The 21,939-nt window shown below is 39.6% G+C and overlaps 1 protein-coding gene across 1 annotated transcript in view; it reads right to left on the bottom strand.

Moving 5' to 3' along the window:
• LOC306965977 (D(4) dopamine receptor-like) overlaps positions 1-21,169 on the bottom strand; it is a 62,652-nt gene extending 41,483 nt beyond the window's left edge. Inside the window, exon 1 of the mRNA XM_079560601.1 lies at positions 20,752-21,169. Coding sequence (XP_079416727.1) covers positions 20,752-20,988 — 237 coding nt within the window. The 5' untranslated portion in view covers positions 20,989-21,169. The remainder of the gene's footprint in view (positions 1-20,751) is intronic.
• Between the last annotated feature and the right edge of the window lie 770 nt (positions 21,170-21,939).

Here is a 21,939-nt window from a genome sequence, read left to right as displayed (position 1 = left end):
TTTTTGTTGAGTTTTTGTCACATTTTTGTTGAGTTTTTGTTGAATTTTTGTCACATTTTTGTCGAGTTTTTGTCGAGTTTTTGTCACATTTTTGTCACATTTTTGTTGAGTTTTTGTCGAGTTTTTGTTGAGTTTTTGTTGAGTTTTTGTCAAATTTTTGTCAAGTTTTTGTCACATTTTTGTTGAATTTTTGTCACATTTTTGTCGAGTTTTTGTCACATTTTTGTCGAGTTTTTGTCACATTTTTGTCACATTTTTGTCGAGTTTTTGTCACATTTTTGTTGAGTTTTTGTCACATTTTTGTCGAGTTTTTGTCACATTTTTGTTGAATTTTTGTCACATTTTTGTCGAGTTTTTAATGATTTCTTCTATAATTTTTTGTTGTGTTTTTCTCACGTTTTCTTCCTCTTTTTCTCGCTATTTTGATGCTTTTCTCTTTAGCTTTTAGATTTGGGTAAAGCTCGGTTGAGGCGGGACCGGGGGCCCTCGAGCCGGTGGCCCCTCTGTGCTCTTCCAGAACGGACACATGGCCAGTCCGCCCCTGTTCTGAAACACAAAAGCTGCCTCTGAATTCCCCGCCTGTACAACAACACGGCGTGTGGCATTTAACAGTGTGTCTGCACAGCGCCACCTACTGTTCTGGAGTGGAGTGAGCGTTATTAGGCTTTCAAAATGAACAAAACATACGGACAAATTCATACTCCAGCTTCTATGTCCTGGTCCGAGCTCCTATGGTCAACTGTTCCCTATGCAGTTTGGAACTAGAGCTTCAGAGCTGTTTGCCCAATCCAACCGTCCTCACCCAGGATGGAAAACAACAGGAAGTGACATCACCAACAGCAGAACAGACTTCACCAGCCACACTCCCACTGCAGCCACTGACTTTAACGACTCAAACATGAACCACGATAACAACAACAGACCCTTCCACACCTACAGCTCCGAATGCCGGTGAGGAACCACCAGAGGTCCCTGTGCTAAAGGAGGTATGATCGTTAGCATCGAGGCTCCCGGCAAAGGGACAGAATAAAAAAGTTACAACACGGCAAAAGGAAAGGAAAAAGATCAGTTTAGATCAAACGGAAAAGTGTGGGTCGTTTCCTTAACCTCTGAACTCCCGCCTGAACCGAGAGGATCTTTCTCCTCACGTCAGCACATTTTTTTTGTCAAATTTTTATCAATGTTTTCGCAAATTTTTGCCCTTTTTTCCTTAAATTTTTTATCACATTTTTGTCACATTTTGTCACATTTTTGTCATTTTTTTGGTCATTTTTTGTCATTGTTTTAATCAAATTTTTGTCATTTTTTGTCACATTTTTGTCTTTTCCTTGTCAATTTCTAGTGACATTTTTGCCACTTTTTCATCAATTTTTCGTCACTTTTTTGTCACATTTGTCATTTTTTCGTCATTTTTTTAAATCAATTTTTGTCGTTTTTTTTGTCATATTTTTGTCACATTTTTGTTGAGTTTTTGTCACATTTTTGTTGAGTTTTTGTCACATTTTTGTTGAGTTTTTGTCACATTTTTGTTGAGTTTTTGTTGAATTTTTGTCACATTTTTGTCGAGTTTTTGTTGAATTTTTGTCACATTTTTGTTGAATTTTTGTCACATTTTTGTTGAATTTTTGTCACATTTTTGTTGAATTTTTGTCACATTTTTGTTGAATTTTTGTCACATTTTTGTTGAATTTTTGTCACATTTTTGTTGAATTTTTGTCACATTTTTGTTGAATTTTTGTCACATTTTTGTTGAATTTTTGTCACATTTTTGTCGAGTTTTTGTCACATTTTTGTTGAATTTTTGTCACATTTTTGTCGAGTTTTTGTCACATTTTTGTTGAATTTTTGTCACATTTTTGTCGAGTTTTTGTTGAATTTTTGTCACATTTTTGTCGAGTTTTTGTTGAATTTTTGTCACATTTTTGTCGAGTTTTTGTCACATTTTTGTTGAGTTTTTGTTGAATTTTTGTCACATTTTTGTTGAATTTTTGTCACATTTTTGTCAAGTTTTTGTCACATTTTTGTCGAGTTTTTGTCACATTTTTGTCGAGTTTTTAATTATTTTTTCTATCATTTTTTGTTGTGTTTTCCTCACGGTTTCATCCTCTTTTTCTCGCTATGTTGATGCTTTTCTTTTTGGCTTTTAGATTTGGGTAAAGCTCGGTTGAGACGGGACCGGCGAGATCAGATTTTTTTATTCCATCATTTTTTTGTTGGGCATTCGACTCATTTTTGTAACGTTTTTGTCAATTTTTTATCAATGTTTTCTCAAATTTTTGCCCTTTTTTCCTTACATTTTTTATCACATTTTTGTCACATTTTTGTCATTTTTTGAGTCATTTTTTGTCATTGTTTTAATCAAATTTTTGTCCTTTTTTGTCACATTTTTGTCTTTTTCTTGTCAATTTCTTCTGACATTTTTGCCACTTTCTCATCAATTTTTCGTCACTTTTTTGTCACATTTGTCATTTTTTCGTCATTGTTTTTCATCCATTTTTGTTACATTTTTATCACATTTTTGTCATTTTTTTTTGTCATTTTCTTGTGACATTTTTGTGACATTTTTTCCACTTTTTCATCAATTTTTCGTCACTTTTTTGTCACATTTCCATCATTGTTTTCGTCTCAGTTCTGTCGCTATTTCCACACCTTTTTCCCAGAAGCTTTTGGATTGGGGTAAAGCCAAACTGGAGAAAATGTGCTCGGCTCGGGCGGGAGTTAAGGGGTTTAACTTTGCAAAACGAGTGAAACAGCGCCCCCAATTTGACGCAGGTGGCCAAAAGGTGTACTGCATCCATATTTACCATTGAAAATGAATGGAAGAGAGTTAGTATTAACCAGAGACATATGGGCTGTGAGCTCCAGTCCGAAAACGTTTGATTTGGGTAAAGCCAAACTGGAGAAAATGTGATTCTATCAATGAACTCTTCTTCCCTGATCCCAAGATGACGGTGCCAGGATTCACCAGGATTCACCAGGATTCACCAGGATTCACCAGGATTCACCAGGATTCACCAGGATTCACCAGGATTCACCGGGTTCACGTGTGTGGAAGAGTTTTTCAGGGCGTGTGAGAGTCCAGATCTGAACCCCACAGAGAAGCATTGGCATGTGCTGGAGAAGGCTCTGTGCAGCGATCACACTCTCCCATCACCAATACAAGATCCAGGGGCGTCGGACTGGGGGGGGTAAAGGGTGCTGTGTACCCAGGGCCCAGAGCAGGGTGGGGGCCCTAAAAAGTGCTGCATTGTGCGTTCTGTATTGTACTTTCTAAGTTTCCTCATAATTGATACTATAAGAACTGAAAACACAACGGCTGTGAGACAGAATTTTGCACAAACAATAATGATGGATGAGTTTAAAAATGTGCCAAATGGTTCAGTGGCTTCAAATGTGGAGCGAGACTAAATGAGGCTGAAGCCCTGGAGCTTTTTTGTTCATGAGACACATACAGTATAATATTTCTCTTTAATGCCTACTTTAAAGTCACACATTTGTTCTTCCCAGCACAAATATCCTCTGTCCCTGGTGCAGTCGTCCTAATGTGATGCTAATAATCATTATGCAGAATATTCCACCACCAATTTAAATATCTACATCACTACCGGGATTGAAGGATATTCAATTTCTGTAACTGAAGCCGATCCAGATGAAATTTCAAGTCAAACATCGAGTCCACAACAAACAAAAACAAAACAATGAACTAAGTATCCAGGACTAATCTAGATTTTTAGGTCGCTGTAAATAATAAAGTTATAAAACAAAATAAATCAACTGCACTGTCAAACCAAGAAACATGAGGGGGGTCCAAAAAGATAGTTTGTACCTCGGGCCCAGAATTTGGTGCTTACGCCCCTGAATGAAAAATGACTGGCACTTTGACATCGCAGAATCTTAATGAAACGATACGACCGTAAATGCAGGAATCATAAATCGAACAGAAACATCACATTTACTTGTTTTTCCCTCCAACATTGTGCTGCAAAACAACACATTCTGACAAACTATTGACATGTTTGACTCATAAAACCAGGAAGTGAACAGTTCCTAATCCTGATCTGTAACTTCAAAGATTAGAGCGAGGGGCGGAGCCGGGGCAGGGGCCTCTTAACCGGGTCACGGAGAGGTCACCCCACAGCGCTAACGAGCTGAACAACCAACTCTCACCTAAAACCAACTCAGGCCTCGGCAAAACGAGCCCTGAGACGGCGAGGAACACAGGGCTGCAGCGAAATGTACGGTTTTTATGACACTTTAAAGACAAAACATCTCTTCATTTATCCTTTGAAAACATCTGTGTCCATTCCAGTAAACAGAATGATGGGAATTTAATCTAAAGCAAACTGGACACAACCGGGAAAATAGGGCAAAAAATGGTGCAGTTTTACATTTTCAATAAACTTCTGACTCTTCACCAAGGTCACGACAGATTTGGATTTCACGCCTGTCGTTGTCACAGTTCATGTATCTTCATGACGTTGACAAACACATACGAGGTCCACATATATAGATTTAAAAGAAAACGACAGAAGATAATAAGACATTTAGCCCATAGAGATGATCCAAATGTGTCCTCAGAAGTGTAATGACAACTAAAGGAACAGGTTCTTCCAATCTTTCTAACCTACTCTGGGCACGCATGTTCTTTCTCTTACCAAACGATAATGTCACGGAGGAAAGCGTCTCTGACAATGTTCAAATCCAGGCTGAAAACACTTCTTTTCGCCTGTGAATATGACTGAGAGTATTTTATCTGCACTCTTGCCTCTTACTGTCATTGATAATTGTTTATGTTGACGTCCAGAGGAGAAGGAGCGACAACACAGAGGTGAGGCAACTTTGTGTGAACGAGCAAGAAAAATAGTCCAAACAAGACTTAAAAACACATATAACTGAAAGTATTTTGTCTGCACTCTTGCCTCTTACTGTAATTGATTAATTTTATGTTGATGTTTTTATTGATTGTATTTGTTTTTCTTATATTTTACGCTGCTTTAACTGTGAAGCACTTTGAATTGCCTTGTGTATGAATTGTGCTCTACAAATAAACTTGCCTTGCATCACTTTTTAGGTTGGTTTTGTCAGACACTAAGGTTAGAGATGTTAAAGATCTTTTACCTTCACATGTTTCAGCGCCATCTGCAGGCCGTCATCAGAAGTATCACCGGCGTGCGGGGACGTGTCACTGATCAGCTGTTCTTACTTCCGAGGCGTGACCAGTCTGACGGTCCCAACAGGAGGAGGGTGTCCCAGGTGTGGGGCACCCTCCTCCAATGATCACGCCCCCTGATACCAGGAGGCGGGACCAGTCTGACGGTCCCAGCAGGTCCGTCAGACTGGCCACGCCCCCTGCCGCCCGGTGGATTCAGGGCGACAGGGGGCGTGGCCATTGGAGGAGGGTGTCCCAGGTGTGGGGCAGGAGAAACGCTCCTTCGTCCCGGTTGATGGTGTCGCTGCTCCGTTTCCCGCCTCGGAAGTAAGAACAGCTGATAAGTGACACGTCGCCGCACGCCGGTGATACTTCTGATGACGGCCTGCAGATGGCGCTGAAACATGTGAAGGTAAAAGATCTTTAACATCTCTAACCTTAGTGTCTGACAAAACCAACCTAAAAAGTGACACTAGAACACAAGTCGACACAATGAACGTTACGAAGTTTAAACTTGCCTCGCCTTTATTCAACCTCCCTAAAGAAGAGGACACTCCGGGATTCAGCGACTCTCACCAGATCAGTGTTTTTCTGTGTCTCTGATGGATGTTTGGTGAAACCGTCGCCAGAAACAAAGTGGATTCACTTCTGTGTGTAATGTAATGTGATGATGCTCCACCACAGTCTGCATTTAGAAACACAAGATCAGGTCCTGAACGTCTCACCTCGCCTCACAGGAGGGAATGTGAGCGTCCACAAACATCTGGCCACCTCAGCCCTGCATCAACAGCCTTTAGGTGTGGTCACAGGCCACAGTCTCAGGACGATGCACTAGGGCTGTGCAATTAATCGAAATTCGATTACGATTTCGATTACAACAGTAAACGATTACAAAATTAGCATAATCGCAAAAAATCGATAATAATTTTTATTTTATTTTTTTTTTCAATTTTTTTTTTCTAATTTTTGGATTTTTGTCACTTTTTTGCTGGATTTTTGCCACTTTTTTTGCTGGATTTTTGTCACTTTTTTAATGGATTTTTGTCACTTTTTTGCTGGATTTTTGTCTTTTTTTGCTGGATTTTTGTCATTTTTCTGCTGGAGTTTTGTCTTTTTTTCTGCTGGATTTTTGTCATTTTTTTGCTGGATTTTTGTCATTTTTTTTGCTGGATTTTTGTCACTTTTTTGCTGGATTTTTGTCACTTTTTTGCTGGATTTTTGTAATTTTTTTGCTGGATTTTTGTCACTTTTTTGCTGGATTTTTGTCACTTTTTTGCTGGATTTTTGTCTTTTTTTGCTGGATTTTTGTCATTTTATGCTGGATTTTTGTCACTTTTTTGCTGGATTTTTGTCATTTTTTTGCTGGATTTTCGTCTTTTTTTGATGGATTTTTGTCACTTTTTTGCTGGATTTTTGTCATTTTTTTTGCTGGATTTTTGTCATTTTTTTGCTGGATTTTTGTCATTTTTTTATGGATTTTTGTCTTTTTTTTGCTGGATTTTTGTCTTTTTTTGCTGGATTTTTGTCTTTTTTTGCTGGAATTTTGTCACTTTTTTTGCTGGATTTTTTTTAAAGGCAACAAATAATCGTTTGAATAATCGTGATTTCAATTATGACAAAAATAATCGTGATTATTATTTTTTCAATAATCGAGCAGCCCTACGATGCACCGCCTATAGCTCAGCGGGGCACAAAACCCTCTGAACACATGAGGAGAGCACAGACTGAGCTCCTCCTTCCTAATAATCATCATATTACTCTTAATGGGATTAAACTTAATGTTCTTTGCCATGTTCAGAACTGATGATGGGCTGACAATCACGAGATCGTCCGCATGAATGAGACGATTGTTGTTCCAGTGACACGCGAGGACAATTCATCAATGTAAACAGTGAACAGGAGAGAGAATTCCTCCTTGTCGAACACCATCACCGTCATGAGGAGGCCATGTCCCACTCAATATGCACGACCTGATTAGCATACCCGACACGTCACGCACAAGTCATGTGGACTTTAATGAAAGCTACGCGGAAACACCACAGAGTAAAGGCTGGGCTGCCAGAAAAAGAAAGAAAGAAGCACAATGCGATGTTTCCACCAAACCATCTCATAGGGCTGCTCGATTATTGAAAAAATAATAATCACGATTATTTTTGTCATAATTGAAATCACGATTATTCAAACGATTATTTGTTGCCTTTAAAAAAATCCATCAAAAAGTGACAAAAATCCATCAAAAAAGTGACAAAAATCCATCAAAAAACTGACAAAAATCCATTAAAAAACTGACAAAAATCCATTAAAAAAGACAAAAATCCAGCAAAAAAGTGACAAAAATCCAGCAAAAAAGTGACAAAAATCCATCAAAAAAGTGAAAAAAATCCAGCAAAAAAGTGACAAAAATCCAGCAAAAAAGTGACAAAAATCCATTAAAAAAGACAAAAATCCAGCAAAAAAGTGACAAAAATCCAGCAAAAAAGTGACAAAAATCCAGCAAAAAAGTGACAAAAATCCATTAAAAAAAAGACAAAGATCCAGCAAAAAAGTGACAAAAATTCATAAAAAAAGACAAAAATCCATTTAAAAAAGTGACAAAAATCCATTAAAAAAGTGACAAAAATCCATCAAAAAAATGACAAAAATCCAGCAAAAAAGTGACAAAAATCCATCAAAAAAGTGAAAAAAATCCATCAAAAAAGTGACAAAAATCCAGCAAAAAAGTGACAAAAATCCAGCAAAAAAGTGACAAAAATCCATTTAAAAAAGTGACAAAAATCCATTAAAAAAGTGACAAAAATCCATCAAAAAAAGTGACAAAAATCCATCAAAAAAATGACAAAAATCCAGCAAAAAAGTGACAAAAATCCATTTAAAAAAATGACAAAAATCCAGCAAAAAAGTGACAAAAATCCATTAAAAAAAGTGACAAAAATCCATCAAAAAAATGACAAAAATCCAGCAAAAAAGTGACAAAAATCCATCAAAAAAATGACAAAAATCCAGCAAAAAAATGACAAAAATACATTTAAAAAAGTGACAAAAATCCATTAAAAAAAGTAACAAAAATCCATCAAAAAAGTGACAAAAATCCATTAAAAAAAGTGACAAAAATCCATCAAAAAAATGACAAAAATCCAGCAAAAAAATGACAAAAATACATTTAAAAAAGTGACAAAAATCCATTAAAAAAAGTAACAAAAATCCATCAAAAAAGTGACAAAAATCCATTTAAAACAATGACAAAAATCCATTTAAAAAAGTGACAAAAATCCATTAAAAAAAGTAACAAAAATCCATCAAAAAAGACAAAAATCCATTTAAAAAAATGACAAAAATCCATTAAAAAAAAAGACAAAAATCCATAAAAAAAAGTGACAAAAATCCAGCAAAAAAGTGACAAAAATCCCAAAATTAAAAATTAGAAGAAAAAAAAATTGAAAAAAATTGAAAAAAAAAATTGAAAAAAATAAATAAATAAAAATTATAATCGATTTTTTGCGATTATGCTAATTTTGTAATCGTTTACTGTTGTAATCGAAATCGTAATCGAATTTCGATTAATTGCACAGCCCTATCATCTCAGCAATATTTGAGGGAAGGAGGAAGGAAGGAAGTACAATATTGATTCACAGACATGGTCACAAAGCCCTTGACATGGGACTATATTTATATCTCTGTGGAGCATCTGTATAACTGCACTTTACCCTGGGGCTTGAACTGAGGAAATACATCTTGTTTTGTGGGGTTTTCACTCAGTTAGAACTTTATCCTGATCTGACCGAGACTGTTTTGCTAGTTTGAGGACATTTCAGGCTGGTTCTATTGGTTCTATGGTAAATCTCGCTTGAAATAAGAAAGTAAAACTGTCAATAGGATCATTTTTCTTACCCCATTGGAAGAGAAACGTACTTGAAATAACGGCGAAATGTATCGAAACGAGTCAGAAACATCTTAGATCAAGTGAAATAATCCAGGTCAAACGCCCGACTACATCTTAACCAGTCAAAACAACAACAAATGTGATGATTATGCTCAAATTGAGACGTTTAAACAATCTAGTAAATGACTTTTTGCAGTGTAGCTCTGACCATCATCATTCATACAGGCCTATTGTACATGTTTTTAGCGGTACCGGAGTACCAGGAGGAAACCCACACGGACACGCCTCGTCCAGGTGGGAATCGAACCCGGGACGTCCTTGCACCACCGCCCCCACAATCAAGACCACGGACCAAGGAGGCGAAAATGAGCCTCAGTTTGAACTAAACTCTTTGCACATTGTTAGTTTGGGTTTTTGTTTCAGCTGAAGCAAAAACAAGTGCAAAGACCTGAGTCAGAGGGCGATATATTACTGTGGCTTCTTTCGATATTGCATCACCTAATGCTGTGATAAGGATGATCTGGAGACACTATATCGCACGTCCCATATTAGGGCTTGGTATTGCCAACAACTTCACGATCCCGATACAGCGTTCACAATACATATCATGATAGAGTCCGTGAGATATATTCCTAATTTGAAGATTAAAGGACTTTATAGGTGCACAAAATATAAGTTTTTATTGTGCTGAATAAGCTGTAGTAGGGCTGCTCGATTATTGAAAAAATAATAATCACGATTATTTTTGTCATAATTGAAATCACGATTATTCAAACGATTATTTGTTGCCTTTAAAAAAATCCATCAAAAAAATGACAAAAATCCAGCAAAAAAGTGACAAAAATCCAGCAAAAAAGTGACAAAAATCCATAAAAAAAGGACAAAAATCCAGCTAAAAAGTGACAAAAATTAGAAAGAAAAAAAATGAAAAAAATTGAAGAAAAAAAATTGAAAAAAAAAATTGAAAAAAAAAAAAAAAAATTATAACCGTTTTTTTGCGATTATGCTAATTTTGCTATCGTTTACTGTTGTAATCGAAATCGTAATCGAATTTCGATTAATTGCACAGCCCTAAGCTGTTGTGATACATTCTGAATAAAGACTATGGTCAGACGAACATATTTATATTCACATCATGATACAATGATATATAAATACAGGCCTTTCAGTCATGTGACTTTTGTTGTTATGGCGGCCATTTTGAAGACCAAAGTAGAATTATGCAGCTACAACATGTAACAACATCTCTCCTCAGGGGCGTTTTAATGGACTCGTAATCATCGCTCAAGAAGATAAAAACACGGCCGCAGAGACGCACGTGTATGTGAAGAAACCAGTGAGTCAGTGTTTAAGATGTTAGCATGCTACTTGTTAGCATTTAGCTTCCCTGAACCACAAACTAGCCTTGGATACAGCATGTTGCTACTGTAGTATTTCCCCATGTTCATAGATGTGAGATACACGTGTTCATCGTGTTGAAGCCGTTGACAGTTAATTGAATCAACTGCCAACGGTTGAAGCTAAATGCTAACCAGCAGCATGCTAACGTCTTGAGCAGCTTAAACACTGAGACTGAGACTCTGTTGAGGGTTGAAGGTTTTCTGTTTCCTCTTTGAGTGTTACATGTTGTAGTGCTGCGTAATCTACTTCATGATGTCATCGGAAAGGCATGTATAACGATGTGTAGTACCATATATTGAGCACTAGGGCTGGGACAAAATATAGGATCGGATCGCAATACTATGAGCTGAAATACCCAGGACCAAGTATCGTAATACATTGAATACTTGAAGCAGAGGCTGTGAGGAAACAGCTGGGCTCCGTCTGAGCCTCACCTCTGGATTCACTTCTCTCAGATCATCCACATCCTCGTTCACTACGTCCATAAATGAGGAGGCGGAATCTTTAAACACCCATAGATAATATAGTTTATCTGATTACTGAGTTTAGCCTTTGGTTTTCCAGTCTTCTGTCAAATGTTAATGTCCCTGGACCGGGTTTAAAAAGCACTTTGAAATTAATCTCAGATATTCCTCATAAAAGGGCAAATTAATCACAATTACTTGATAGAAAACGTTCACTCAAATGTTCACTTCTTTGTGTAATAATAACCACATGCTGTAATAATTTTTCTAATTTTGCAAAAACGTGTTGAATAATACGATCAAATGCAGGCATGGTGCTAATGTAATCACTTTTAAAACATTTACAAAGCTTTCCTTATTATTTATTTATCATTAAGGCTCTTAAGTAGTGACATCATTCACTGTTCATGAACATGTTTAGACCCAAGAACTGTGTGTCCCAACTAGGGCTGTCACGGTATGAAAATTTTACCTCACGGTTATTGTGACCAAAATTATCACGGTTTTCGGTTTTATCGCGGTATTTTTTTAAAAATGTGTGTTAATATGTTCAGAAAGCATTGATAGTCCTACACAAACTGAAATCGTTTCAAAAAAGTTTAACTGTGCTTGTTACATAAAAAAAATACAGACAAAGCCTTTTCACATCAAAGTAAAGGAACTATAACGATGTGTTGTTGATGTTTCGAGGATATTACATGTACTATTATAGCGTCAGAAACGAAGATAAACCGTCTATATCAGGAAAACTGTTGTTGTCCTTCCAGTGAGCTTTCGCTTTGCAGATTTGGGAAAATACCATCATTATTAAATTCCTAAAACTGCGGCGAGAGTGAATCTATTGCAATCTGCCACCAGGAGCCCCGTAACGCACTGTGCCATCGTGCGGAGGTATCCGGACATGTTTATGTACTGGCGGTGGCGCTGCAGCCGCACTATGAGGCGACTCGTTACATTCTCCTTCAACCCAAAGTCCCACATCAGCATTTCAGCTAAAACGCTAACTTACTTGCTATAACATACAATTATGCCATTTCCCCGTGGCTTCAGCCGTAGGAGCCTCCAGCTCCAGGCTGAGTGAGCCCCGCTGCCCCACGCTCGCCCTCTCGCTCGCCCTCTCGCTCGCCCTCTCGCTCGCCCTCTCGCTCGCCCTCTCGCTCGCCCTCTCGCTCGCCCTCTCGCTCGCCCTCTCGCTCGCCCTCTCGCTCGCCCTCTCGCTCCCTCACTTCACCTGAGCAGCGCTACAGCCGCCCGCATCCGCCGGCTGACTGTAGGCTCGTCTACTCGCTAACCCATGGATCTATTATATTAAACTAACCCTGCTCTAACAGACGCACCACTGAGGGCGATGAACCGCATGAGACATCGCGCTGACGCTGAGGTGAAAGTTATACGGCTTTATATTACGACAAGTGAACTTTTACTGCTTTTACTTCGTAGCTAGCGGGAGCGGCTAATGCATCTGCACAACAAAGCTACGCCGACACAGCGCGCAACTGTGCAGGAGACTGAGCACAACACTAATCTAAGTTTTGTGATGCCTGTAGCTTTATATTTGACAATAGCCGCGGAAACTGCAGCAGATGAGACGGTGGCTGGTGAGGCTCACCGTGCCGACACCGCGGGTGCGGTTATTCACCGAGATAATAATAAAAACACAAAACAAGACGGTAATTTTCACCGTCAAAATTTTTACCGGGGTTTACCGCTACACCGGTTACCGTGACATCCCTAGTCCCAACCAGTGGTCCGGGGACCCCTGGGCGTACTTGGATTCATTTCAGATCAAGGTGAAACTGCACCGTTTGCCAACATTAAGAAAGTTCATTTGAATGATTTTTTCTGGTGAAATATTTGAATTTGACAGTATTTAAAGGGACTGTACAGAGTTTAAAAATGTTAAAACTAAGTATTTTCCTCCCCCTACATGTTCCAGCCATGTCCTAATGTTAGGAATGAGCCCAGACCTGTTCACCACAACTGCCTCTAAAATCCCGTCACTCAGAAAGCTGTTACTTCGGGTCAGAAGTGCCGTCATGCACGAGCTTAAAGGGATTTCTGACATAGGGCCTCATTTCCTCGTTATCCAGAGTGTTGCTGATTTCTGGAGATTTTTTTTTTGTAATTCATGCAGTTCTTATGTTTGAAGAGTTTCGTGGCGCTAGGCTAATGCAAGGCTAGTGCATGTCTATGGTATCAGCTAGCCTGCATTAAAAACAGTGTGACCCGCTCCACAGAGCACCTGAGTCACTGATAACACCAGACTAACCATATACATGTCTGATGTTTGGAATATAACTGACCTGCATCACATGAACGATCACTTTCTGAGGGACTATTTTCTAGCAGATCACTCCGCCGCCGCGTAGCTTATACAACCACGAAGCTGATGCTGCTCAAATATAAGGTGTTTTAAACTATTCTATGGGCACAGACGTTTATATGGTTAGTATCACGTTTTAGGTTTGTTTTTGCCAGACACTAAGGTTAGAGATATTAAAGATCTTTTACCTTTAACATCTCTAACCTTAGTGTCTGGCAAAAACAAACCTAAAACGTGATACTAGAATACAAGTAGACACAATGAACGTTACGAAGTTTATTTATATGGTTAGTCTGGTGTTATCAGTGATTTGCCTCAGGTGCTCTGTGGAGCGGGTCACACTGTTTTTAATGCAGGCTAGCTGATACCATAGACATGCACTAGCCTAGCATTAGCCTAGCGCTACGAAACTCTTCAAACATAAGAACTGCATGAATTACAAAAAGAAAATATCTCCAGAAATCAGCAACACTCTGGATAACGAGGAAACGAGGCCCTATGTCAGACATCCTGAAACATCCCTTTAACACGGCAGCTGCAGTTACACATAAGACCTGAGGTGGCAGCAGTGAGCATAAAATGACCAACTAGCATCTCGTCTCTTTAAGCTTCATAAAACTAGATGTCTAAATGTCTTATGAATAACTCCCAAATCCTTCAACTCCAACATATTCAAAGTGCCTGCATGTCCAAATGTCTCAGTCTGGACATTATCTCAAAATCTCTCAAACATAAACAACATCTCATGAGCCGCTTCTCTAGTTCCTGATCCCCCTGAGGAGATCATTCCTTTGGAGCTGATGGGAGTCGAGCGACGAGACAATGTTGTGTATTTCAGGAGAGTTTAACTGAGATCAGGGCGGTTCATCTGCTGATCTGAGGAGACTGAGCAAGACTCAAACCATTCTACAGGTTCAACGAAGCAAAGACACGACGGAGCCTGAGATTTTGATGAATCAATCAATGAGCAACCGATAAAAGTGACCACAACGTGCTCCTTTTAGTCACTGCAGACGTGGAGGATTCACATACTGAGACAAAGTCCGACTCTTTCACTGAAAACGTGAATGTAGCAGCAGATTCGGCTCCTGTGGAATATGTGCCATCCATCTCGGTAAGGATTTGGTGAAGAAAGAGCAAAATAAATGGTTTGAGAGCCTCTTACCACCGAGCACACTTTCTCCAGTTCAGTTTTACCCAAATCTAAAAGCTTCTTGACTGGAGCTTACAGCCTATTGGCCTGTGCCTCATTACAACACCTACAAAACTATTTTGCCGCACTGTCATCGCTTATTTATCTCTTTCTGTGGCGTTCTTGTCATGTTTTCTTGTCATGTTTTCTTGTCACATTTTCTTGCTCTTTTTATCCGTTTTTTCTTCTACTCTCAGCGCTTTTTTGTTGCGTTTTCTTGTCGTTTTTTTGTCACATTTTTGTCACATTTTTGTCATTTTTTTGTCACATTTTTGTCATTTTTTTGTCATATTTTTGTCATTTTTTTGTCATATTTTTGTCACATTTTTGTCATTTTTTTATCACATTTTTGTCATTTTTTTGTCACTTTTTTGTCATTTTTTTGTCACATTTTTGTCATTTTTTATCACATTTTTATCACATTTTTGTCATTTTTTTGTCATTTTTTGTCATTTTTTTAATCATATTTTTGTCACATTTTTATCACATTTTTATCATATTTTTGTCATTTTTTTGTCACATTTTTGTCATTTTTTTGTCACATTTTTGATCACATTTTTGTCATTTTTTTGTCACATTTTTGTCATTTTTTTGTCACTTTTTTGTCATTTTTTTTATCATATTTTTGTCACATTTTTATCACATTTTTGTCATTTTTTTGTCACATTTTTGCCACTTTTCTTGTCGCTCTTTTGATTCCACTATTTCGCCGAACTGTCATCGCTTATTTATCTTTCTGTTCTTGTCACATTTTCTTGTCACATTTTCTTGCTCTTTTTATCCGTTTTTTCTTCTACTCTCAGCGCTTTTTTGTTGTGTTTTCTTGTCGTTTTCTTGTCAGTATTTTCGAGAAGCTTTTGGATTGGGGTAAAGCCAAACTGGAGAACAAGCGCCCGGTCCAGGTGGGGGTTAAGAGGTTAATCTATACAGCAGGGGTAGACAACGTCAGGCCTGATTTTGAGGAATATTATTGTGCAAACAAGAGATCAAATACCTGCTAAAGTACTCTAAAAATGCAGTATTTTAAAGCATCCTGGCAGGACATCCCACTTGGTCATGCAGCGTAAAACTGTGACCCAAAAGTGGGACGCGGAACCATTTTCAGTGAGTCGAGGGAACCTTTCTTTTCTTCTTCCATATGTACCATCTGAAACTGCACCAGAGTCTGTTAAAGTCATATTATCGGGTTGTTTTTCTCTTAAGGGGAGACACTACAGGCAGAACTCAATTTTTTTCAGTTTTCAGGTTTTGGGCCAAATCTGTCTCTGAACATATAAACTTTCACCTGGAAACAGAAAACGTGCCTAATCTTCACAATAACATGTTTAAATATTGCGCTGATTCAAAGTTCCCCCATAGACTTATATGGGAGAACACAATTTCAAGGGCCTTTTTCTCCAAACACATGTTTCTGTCATTGTGGCGACACTATGTCCACGTCAGTCGGACCTAAAGACTTCACATTTTCCAGCCTCGGACTGAACTATATTTGGAGGATTTTTTCAGAGGGATTTTTTATTATTTAATCCCTTAAGCCCCATTTATTGAGTTTTGAATGTCAAAAAATGAGGCGGAAATTACATTTTTACAACATTTCCCACTAAAAACAGCTTATTTTAAAACTAAAGAAATCCTGAATCCCCTCTGAGAAAGTCTTGGCAACTCATTCATTAATAAAATGAAACCATACTGGTGGAGCCATTAGGTGGAAAAAAAGGTGGAAAGGTGGAATTGGAAGCAGAAATAAAAGCTGCCGACGCTGAACTTGCCGTTCTAGAAACATACAGCGATGGCATGAACTCTTATGTTTCGAAGGCAAGCAGACGTGATCCCGACACCAAACCAAAAGTCACTCAAAGTGAAACTACAACCAGACAGGCAAACATGCAAACTGTAAATGTGTTGTATTCGACCAAACCAGAAATCAAACGGTCAACAGTTATCCCTGTCACTCAACCAGAAACCCAAGCAACTCAAAGTTCAGCTGTACAAACACAAGAACAAAACAATTTGCTTGTGCAATTTTTACAAAAGCAGAATGAAATTTCAGACCTCCTCATTCAGCAGCAGAATGCCACTCAACTTCCTCCCAGAGACATTCCAATTTTTGAAGGCGATCCACTGAGATATAAAGTTTTCATTCAAGCATTCAAGCACTGTGTGGAAAACAAGTGCTCCTCAAGAGGTGACTGCTTGTATTTTCTGGAAAGATACACCACGGGACGTCCAACTGGTACAAAGCTGTTTGCATATGCCACCGGAAGCAGGATTTGAAAAGGCCAAAGCACTTCTACAAGAACACTTTGGAAATGAAACAAGACTCACACATGCAAAAGGTTTTGAACTGGCCCAACATTAAGGCTGAAAATGTGTCACTGCTGCATGATTATGCTTTGTTTCTTACAGCGTGTCAAAATGCAATGTCTGATTTAAGTGAAATGGGAGAACTGGACATGTCGTCAAATCTTAAAGTTGCAATCTCCAAACTACCCTACAAAATGAAAGAGAAATTCAGAAGTATTGCTTGTGACATTCAAGACACACTGGAACGTAGACCAAGGTTCTGTGATGTCGTCAGATTTGTTGAACGTGAAGTTAAAATATTGTCAGATCCAGTGTTTGGAGACATTCAAGCTCAAACTGTTGAAAGAACTCACATTTAAAGTTGAAAGTCAAAGACCGAAAATGAGACATGAACTGAATTTTGCCACAAATGTACGTACTGTAAATGACAGAGACCCAAGTTGTTTGTTTTGTTCTGAACAGGATTCTCTTTGTGCTCAGTTTAAATGCCAGCAACACAATGACAAGATTGATTTCGTGAGAGAAAAAAGACATTGTTTCAAATGCCTAAACTATGGACATTTCAGTAAACAGTGCGGTAAACGTGTTGTATGTGAAAAGTGTAACCTCAACCATCCAACTGTGCTACATCTTGCTGTCAAAGTGGACAAATCTGTGAACACTGAAACTTATGAGAGTAACCCAACTGTTCACTGTACTTTCACTACTGTCAAACCAGGCAAAGACCAAACCGGGGTAAAGTTTTCGGTACTTCCTGTAAATGTAAAGTCGAACAAAAGCAAAAAAATCATTCAAACATATGCACTTCTGGACAATGGTTCAACATCCAGTTTTTGTTCTGAATCACTGATGCAAAAGCTAAACTTGAAAGGAAAAAAGACACAAATTAGTTTACAGACAATGTCGTCTGAACAAACCATGTCAACTTACCTGATTCATGATCTTTTTGTCTCTAATGTTAATGATGCAATGTTCTATAACATTCCTGATGTGTACACACAAAAGGTACTGCCAATTACAAAGGACAATGTTGTCTCCAAAGGGGATATTGAACAGTGGTCATACTTGAGTCACATTGATGTTCCTGAAATTAATTCAAATGTTGAATTGGTTATCGGATTAAATGCTCCAAAATTGCACGAACCACAAAAGGTTGTTAATTGCCAAAATAATGGACCTTTTGCTGTAAAAACTCCGTTGGGTTGGATTGTAAGTGGAACACAATGTAAACACGTAAACTCCAGGAAAGATTTCTTGGAAAAAGGAACAGTGAAGAAAGTAAGGGTGCTCACAGGGGGCAAAGCTCAAGGACGCTTCACAGGAGAAGCTGAAAGAAACGAAAAGGAAATGAAGCACAAAAAGGCTGTGCCAAAAGTGAAAAGGAAAAACGCTGTTCAAGAAAAAAGTGACAAATGTGGACAATACTGGAAAGTTTGTAAAGGACAAAACAATGAATTTGCCCAAATCAATGCACATCGCCCAACAAATGCTTTAAAGAATCAAAAGTCTAAGAGATCTGACACACCCAACCAAAAATGTCCAAGAAAATACCTGTGTGACATACAGGAGAAACAAAAGTGGCAAATCGTGTACACAGATAAAACTTGAATGGCATTAGCAATGTGTGTATATTTTGGTGTTTGGTAAACATAAATGTTATGGTTTTGAAAAAGAAAACCCAATAGAATGAAAAAAGGTTTAAAGAAAAACCTGAAAGTGTTATCTTGTATTGTACTCAAATTCTTATTTTTGGGTTGAACCTTGTTTCTTTTGTGTAAATGAAGGTACTGTTTATTTTGCTCCACTTGTATTTCATTTGTAATCGTTATGTCTTGTGGCCATGAACAATTAGGAGCCGGTATGGTGGAGCCATTAGGGGGCGCTCTGGGAGTGGCCCATTTACTTAAGAGGTGCGCCAATTAGTGACCGGTGTGGCGCTACTGGAGCACACGGTTTTGACCGTGCTGGGAATCTTACAAAACATCCTTTAACTGTGAGTTATTAACTATTTGGTTTTCAGTTTTTCCCATAATAATCACCTTTCATTGCAATAAATGGATTGACATATCCAACGACATTTTTACGTTTTGGGCATTTTTTACTTTCTTACGCACGCGTTCAGCCAGCCAACAATGCGTCACCACACACACATTTGAATGTAGCTCTGTCCATTATTCAGATTTCGTCGCCGAAAAGATGGAAAATTTGGGGCATTTTAGGCATAAAACACCTTGTTCTGATATGAAAAGATAAAATGACATTTATGCCACTGATCGACAGCAACAGTTTCACATTGATATCTGTAAATATACATGTTTTCCCTGTTCACCCATGGGCGCAGATAGCGGGGGGGACGGGGGGGACATGACGTACCCAGATTTTCATTCACCTGGATCCGTCCCCCTCACTTTTATGAAGAAAAATATCTTGCAAGCATTTTGCAATGTGCGAAACAGCGCCTCCCTTGACCATTCACTTTGATATGCGGCGAGAAACGGTATTGCGCTCATGTGTTTGTGTTGACTGGGCTGTGCGTGTGTCAAAATGCGAAACGCGAGCTGTTGGTTTACTTGGTTATCAGACAGTGTAGCCTACGTCAGGACTGCTTTTTCATACGTCATGTGGCATGCTTGGTGAGTGATTAGAAACCGTACCAATACGCATTATTGTCTTGCAATGATGGGCAATTAAGTTTGATAGGTTGTCATGCCTGAGCAGCTTTGTCCCCCCCAGTTTCAAAAACCTATCTGCGCCCCTGTGTTCACCTGCAGTGTCTCACCTTAAAAGCAGATCTACTGCTCGTTCAATAATAATGATTACAAAAAATTGGTTGAAAATGCAATATTTTATACGATTTATGACAAATCACAGCTGTTTTTGGGGCGTGGCTTGTCATCCGAGGGTAAAGGTGGGTCCCGATCCTAAACCACTGGAGAACCACTTCTTTAAAGAAAGTTCTTTACTTCAGGCTTTAACGGTGAGGCTTCTTCCCTGTAGGTGTTTTGGCAATGAAGAAAACCGACCATGACGCAAACCTGCCTCCCCCTGATATAGAGCAGGGCTTCTCAACGTGGGGGTCGGGGCCCACGAGACAAATTTGGGGGGTCGCCAGAGCATATAGATAAAATATGTATTTTAATATTATTATTATGGTGTCGTAGCAAACATGCTGTTTTACCAGGGGGGGCATTATTTGTTCTAAATTTAATTCATTTTTGTTTTTACTTTGTTTTTTAAGAGTTATATAGATTAACCTCTTAACTCCCGCCTGAACCGAGAGGATCTTTTTACTCACGTCATCAGATGTGTTTTCAGCATTTTTGTCATTTTTTTGTTACATTTTTTGTCACATTTTTGTCATTTTTTTGTCGTTTTTTGTCACATTTTTGTCATTTTTTAATCACATTTTTGTCACATTTTTGTCATTTTTTGTCACTTTTTTGTCATTTTTTTGTCATTTTTTTATCACATTTTTGTCACATTTTTGTCATTTTTTGTCACTTTTTTGTCATTTTTTTGTCATTTTTTTTTGTCACATTTTTGTTACATTCCCATCATGTTTTCGTCTCAGTTTTGTCGCTATTTTCTCCCCTTTTTCCCAGAAGCTTTTGGATTGGGGTAAAGCCAAACTAGAGAAAATGTGCTCGGTTCAGGTGGGAGTTAAGGGGTTAATGTCCCTGTGTTTCCCATGGTCAGACCCGGGCGGGGGTCACGATCCTAATTAACTGTTATAATGGGGGTCGCGGCTCTAAAAGGTTGAGAACCACTGATATAGAGGCTAAAGTTCTGTATTTAAGCCTCACATTCTTTCTCTCACTTTTCCTCCACTTTCACTCTTTCATTGGGCTTAAAGTGTGATTTTAGAAAACTTCCTCCTCTTACTGTGAGAGTGACTTCATAAGAGCATTAGATCCAGAGAGTCGGTGCAGGTGGTCTCTCCCCTAATGCCCTCTCGCCCCCCGCGGCCTAAGCGCCTTTACGCGCCGTTACGCGCCGTTACGCGCCGTTACGCGCCGTTACGCGCCGTTACGCGCTCACCTCCGAGTACACGAACAGCGGCAGCACGAGCACCGCCAGCATCAGGTCCGCCACCGCCAGGCTCACGATGAAGTAGTTCGTGGTGGTCTTGAGCGCGCGCTCCATGAACACGCTCAGACACACGAGCACGTTCCCGCAGGTGATCACGATGATGAGCAGCACCCCGAACACCAGCGCGGGCACGTTATGGCCGCGCTCCTCCGGGTCTCCCGCCTCCGTCCCGTTAACCACCTCCATCTCCGCCGGGGCCCCTCCGCCTGGTCCTCACCGCACATCAGCTCCGCTCCCGGGCCGCTCCCGGTGCCGCCATGGCGTCGGCGCAGGGACCGAGACACCGCTTCGTACGCGCTTTGGCTGTGCGTAAAAGGACGAACCAAACCAGGCGCGCGCTCCAAACTCACGCGGTCATCGTCAACCCGAAAAACACGTCATAAAAGCGGGGCAAAAGTTGCGCAGACAAAGCCTCGGGGGGGAAACTCCTGGTCCTCGGGACGAGCCGCGCGCGAGACGCCCCGCAGCCAAATTAACCGATTAAAGCCGCTTATGAGCTGCGCGCCGCGATGTCCTTCAGCTCCTGAGCTCCAGCGCGAGCGGCGCGTCCATCTGTCCGCGTGTCCGCCCCGCAGACTGTGCGCGCTGCCCGTGCGCGAGCCCGTGCGCGAGGCGCGGGAGAGAGAGAGAGGAGTCAGGGCGAAGTTAAAGGAGACAAGGTTCAACTTCTGAGGATGAATATGCGCCACATTCAGTCGCTTTGGGTCCTTTGATTCGATAATTAGCAAAGACTTGACTTGACTTGACTTGACTTGACTTGACTTGACTTGACTTGACTTGACTTGACTTGACTTGACTTGACTTGACAGTAATGAGAATATTGTTTTACTCTGACACATTTGTTAAAGACTGTTGCTAATCTGATAAAATAGTAGAAATGAACAGTTTATATGAGCTCGGGAAGGAAAGTGCATTAGACACTAGGGCTGGGACCATCCACTTATGATCCGATATGTGTCTCGATACTCAGGGGCCGATCCGATACGTATCTCGATACTCAGGGGCCGATCCGATACGTATCTCGATACTCAGGGGCCGATCCGATACGTATCATGATACTCAGGGGCCGATCCGATACGTATCTCGATACTCAGGGGCCGATCCGATACGTATCACGATACTCAGGGGCCGATCCGA

Source organism: Gobius niger (genome assembly GCF_951799975.1).
Source record: "Gobius niger genome assembly, chromosome: 7".
NCBI lineage: Eukaryota > Metazoa > Chordata > Actinopteri > Gobiiformes > Gobiidae > Gobius > Gobius niger.
Note: the sequence above shows the minus strand (reverse complement) of the source record. Positions and strands in the feature narration are given on the sequence as shown.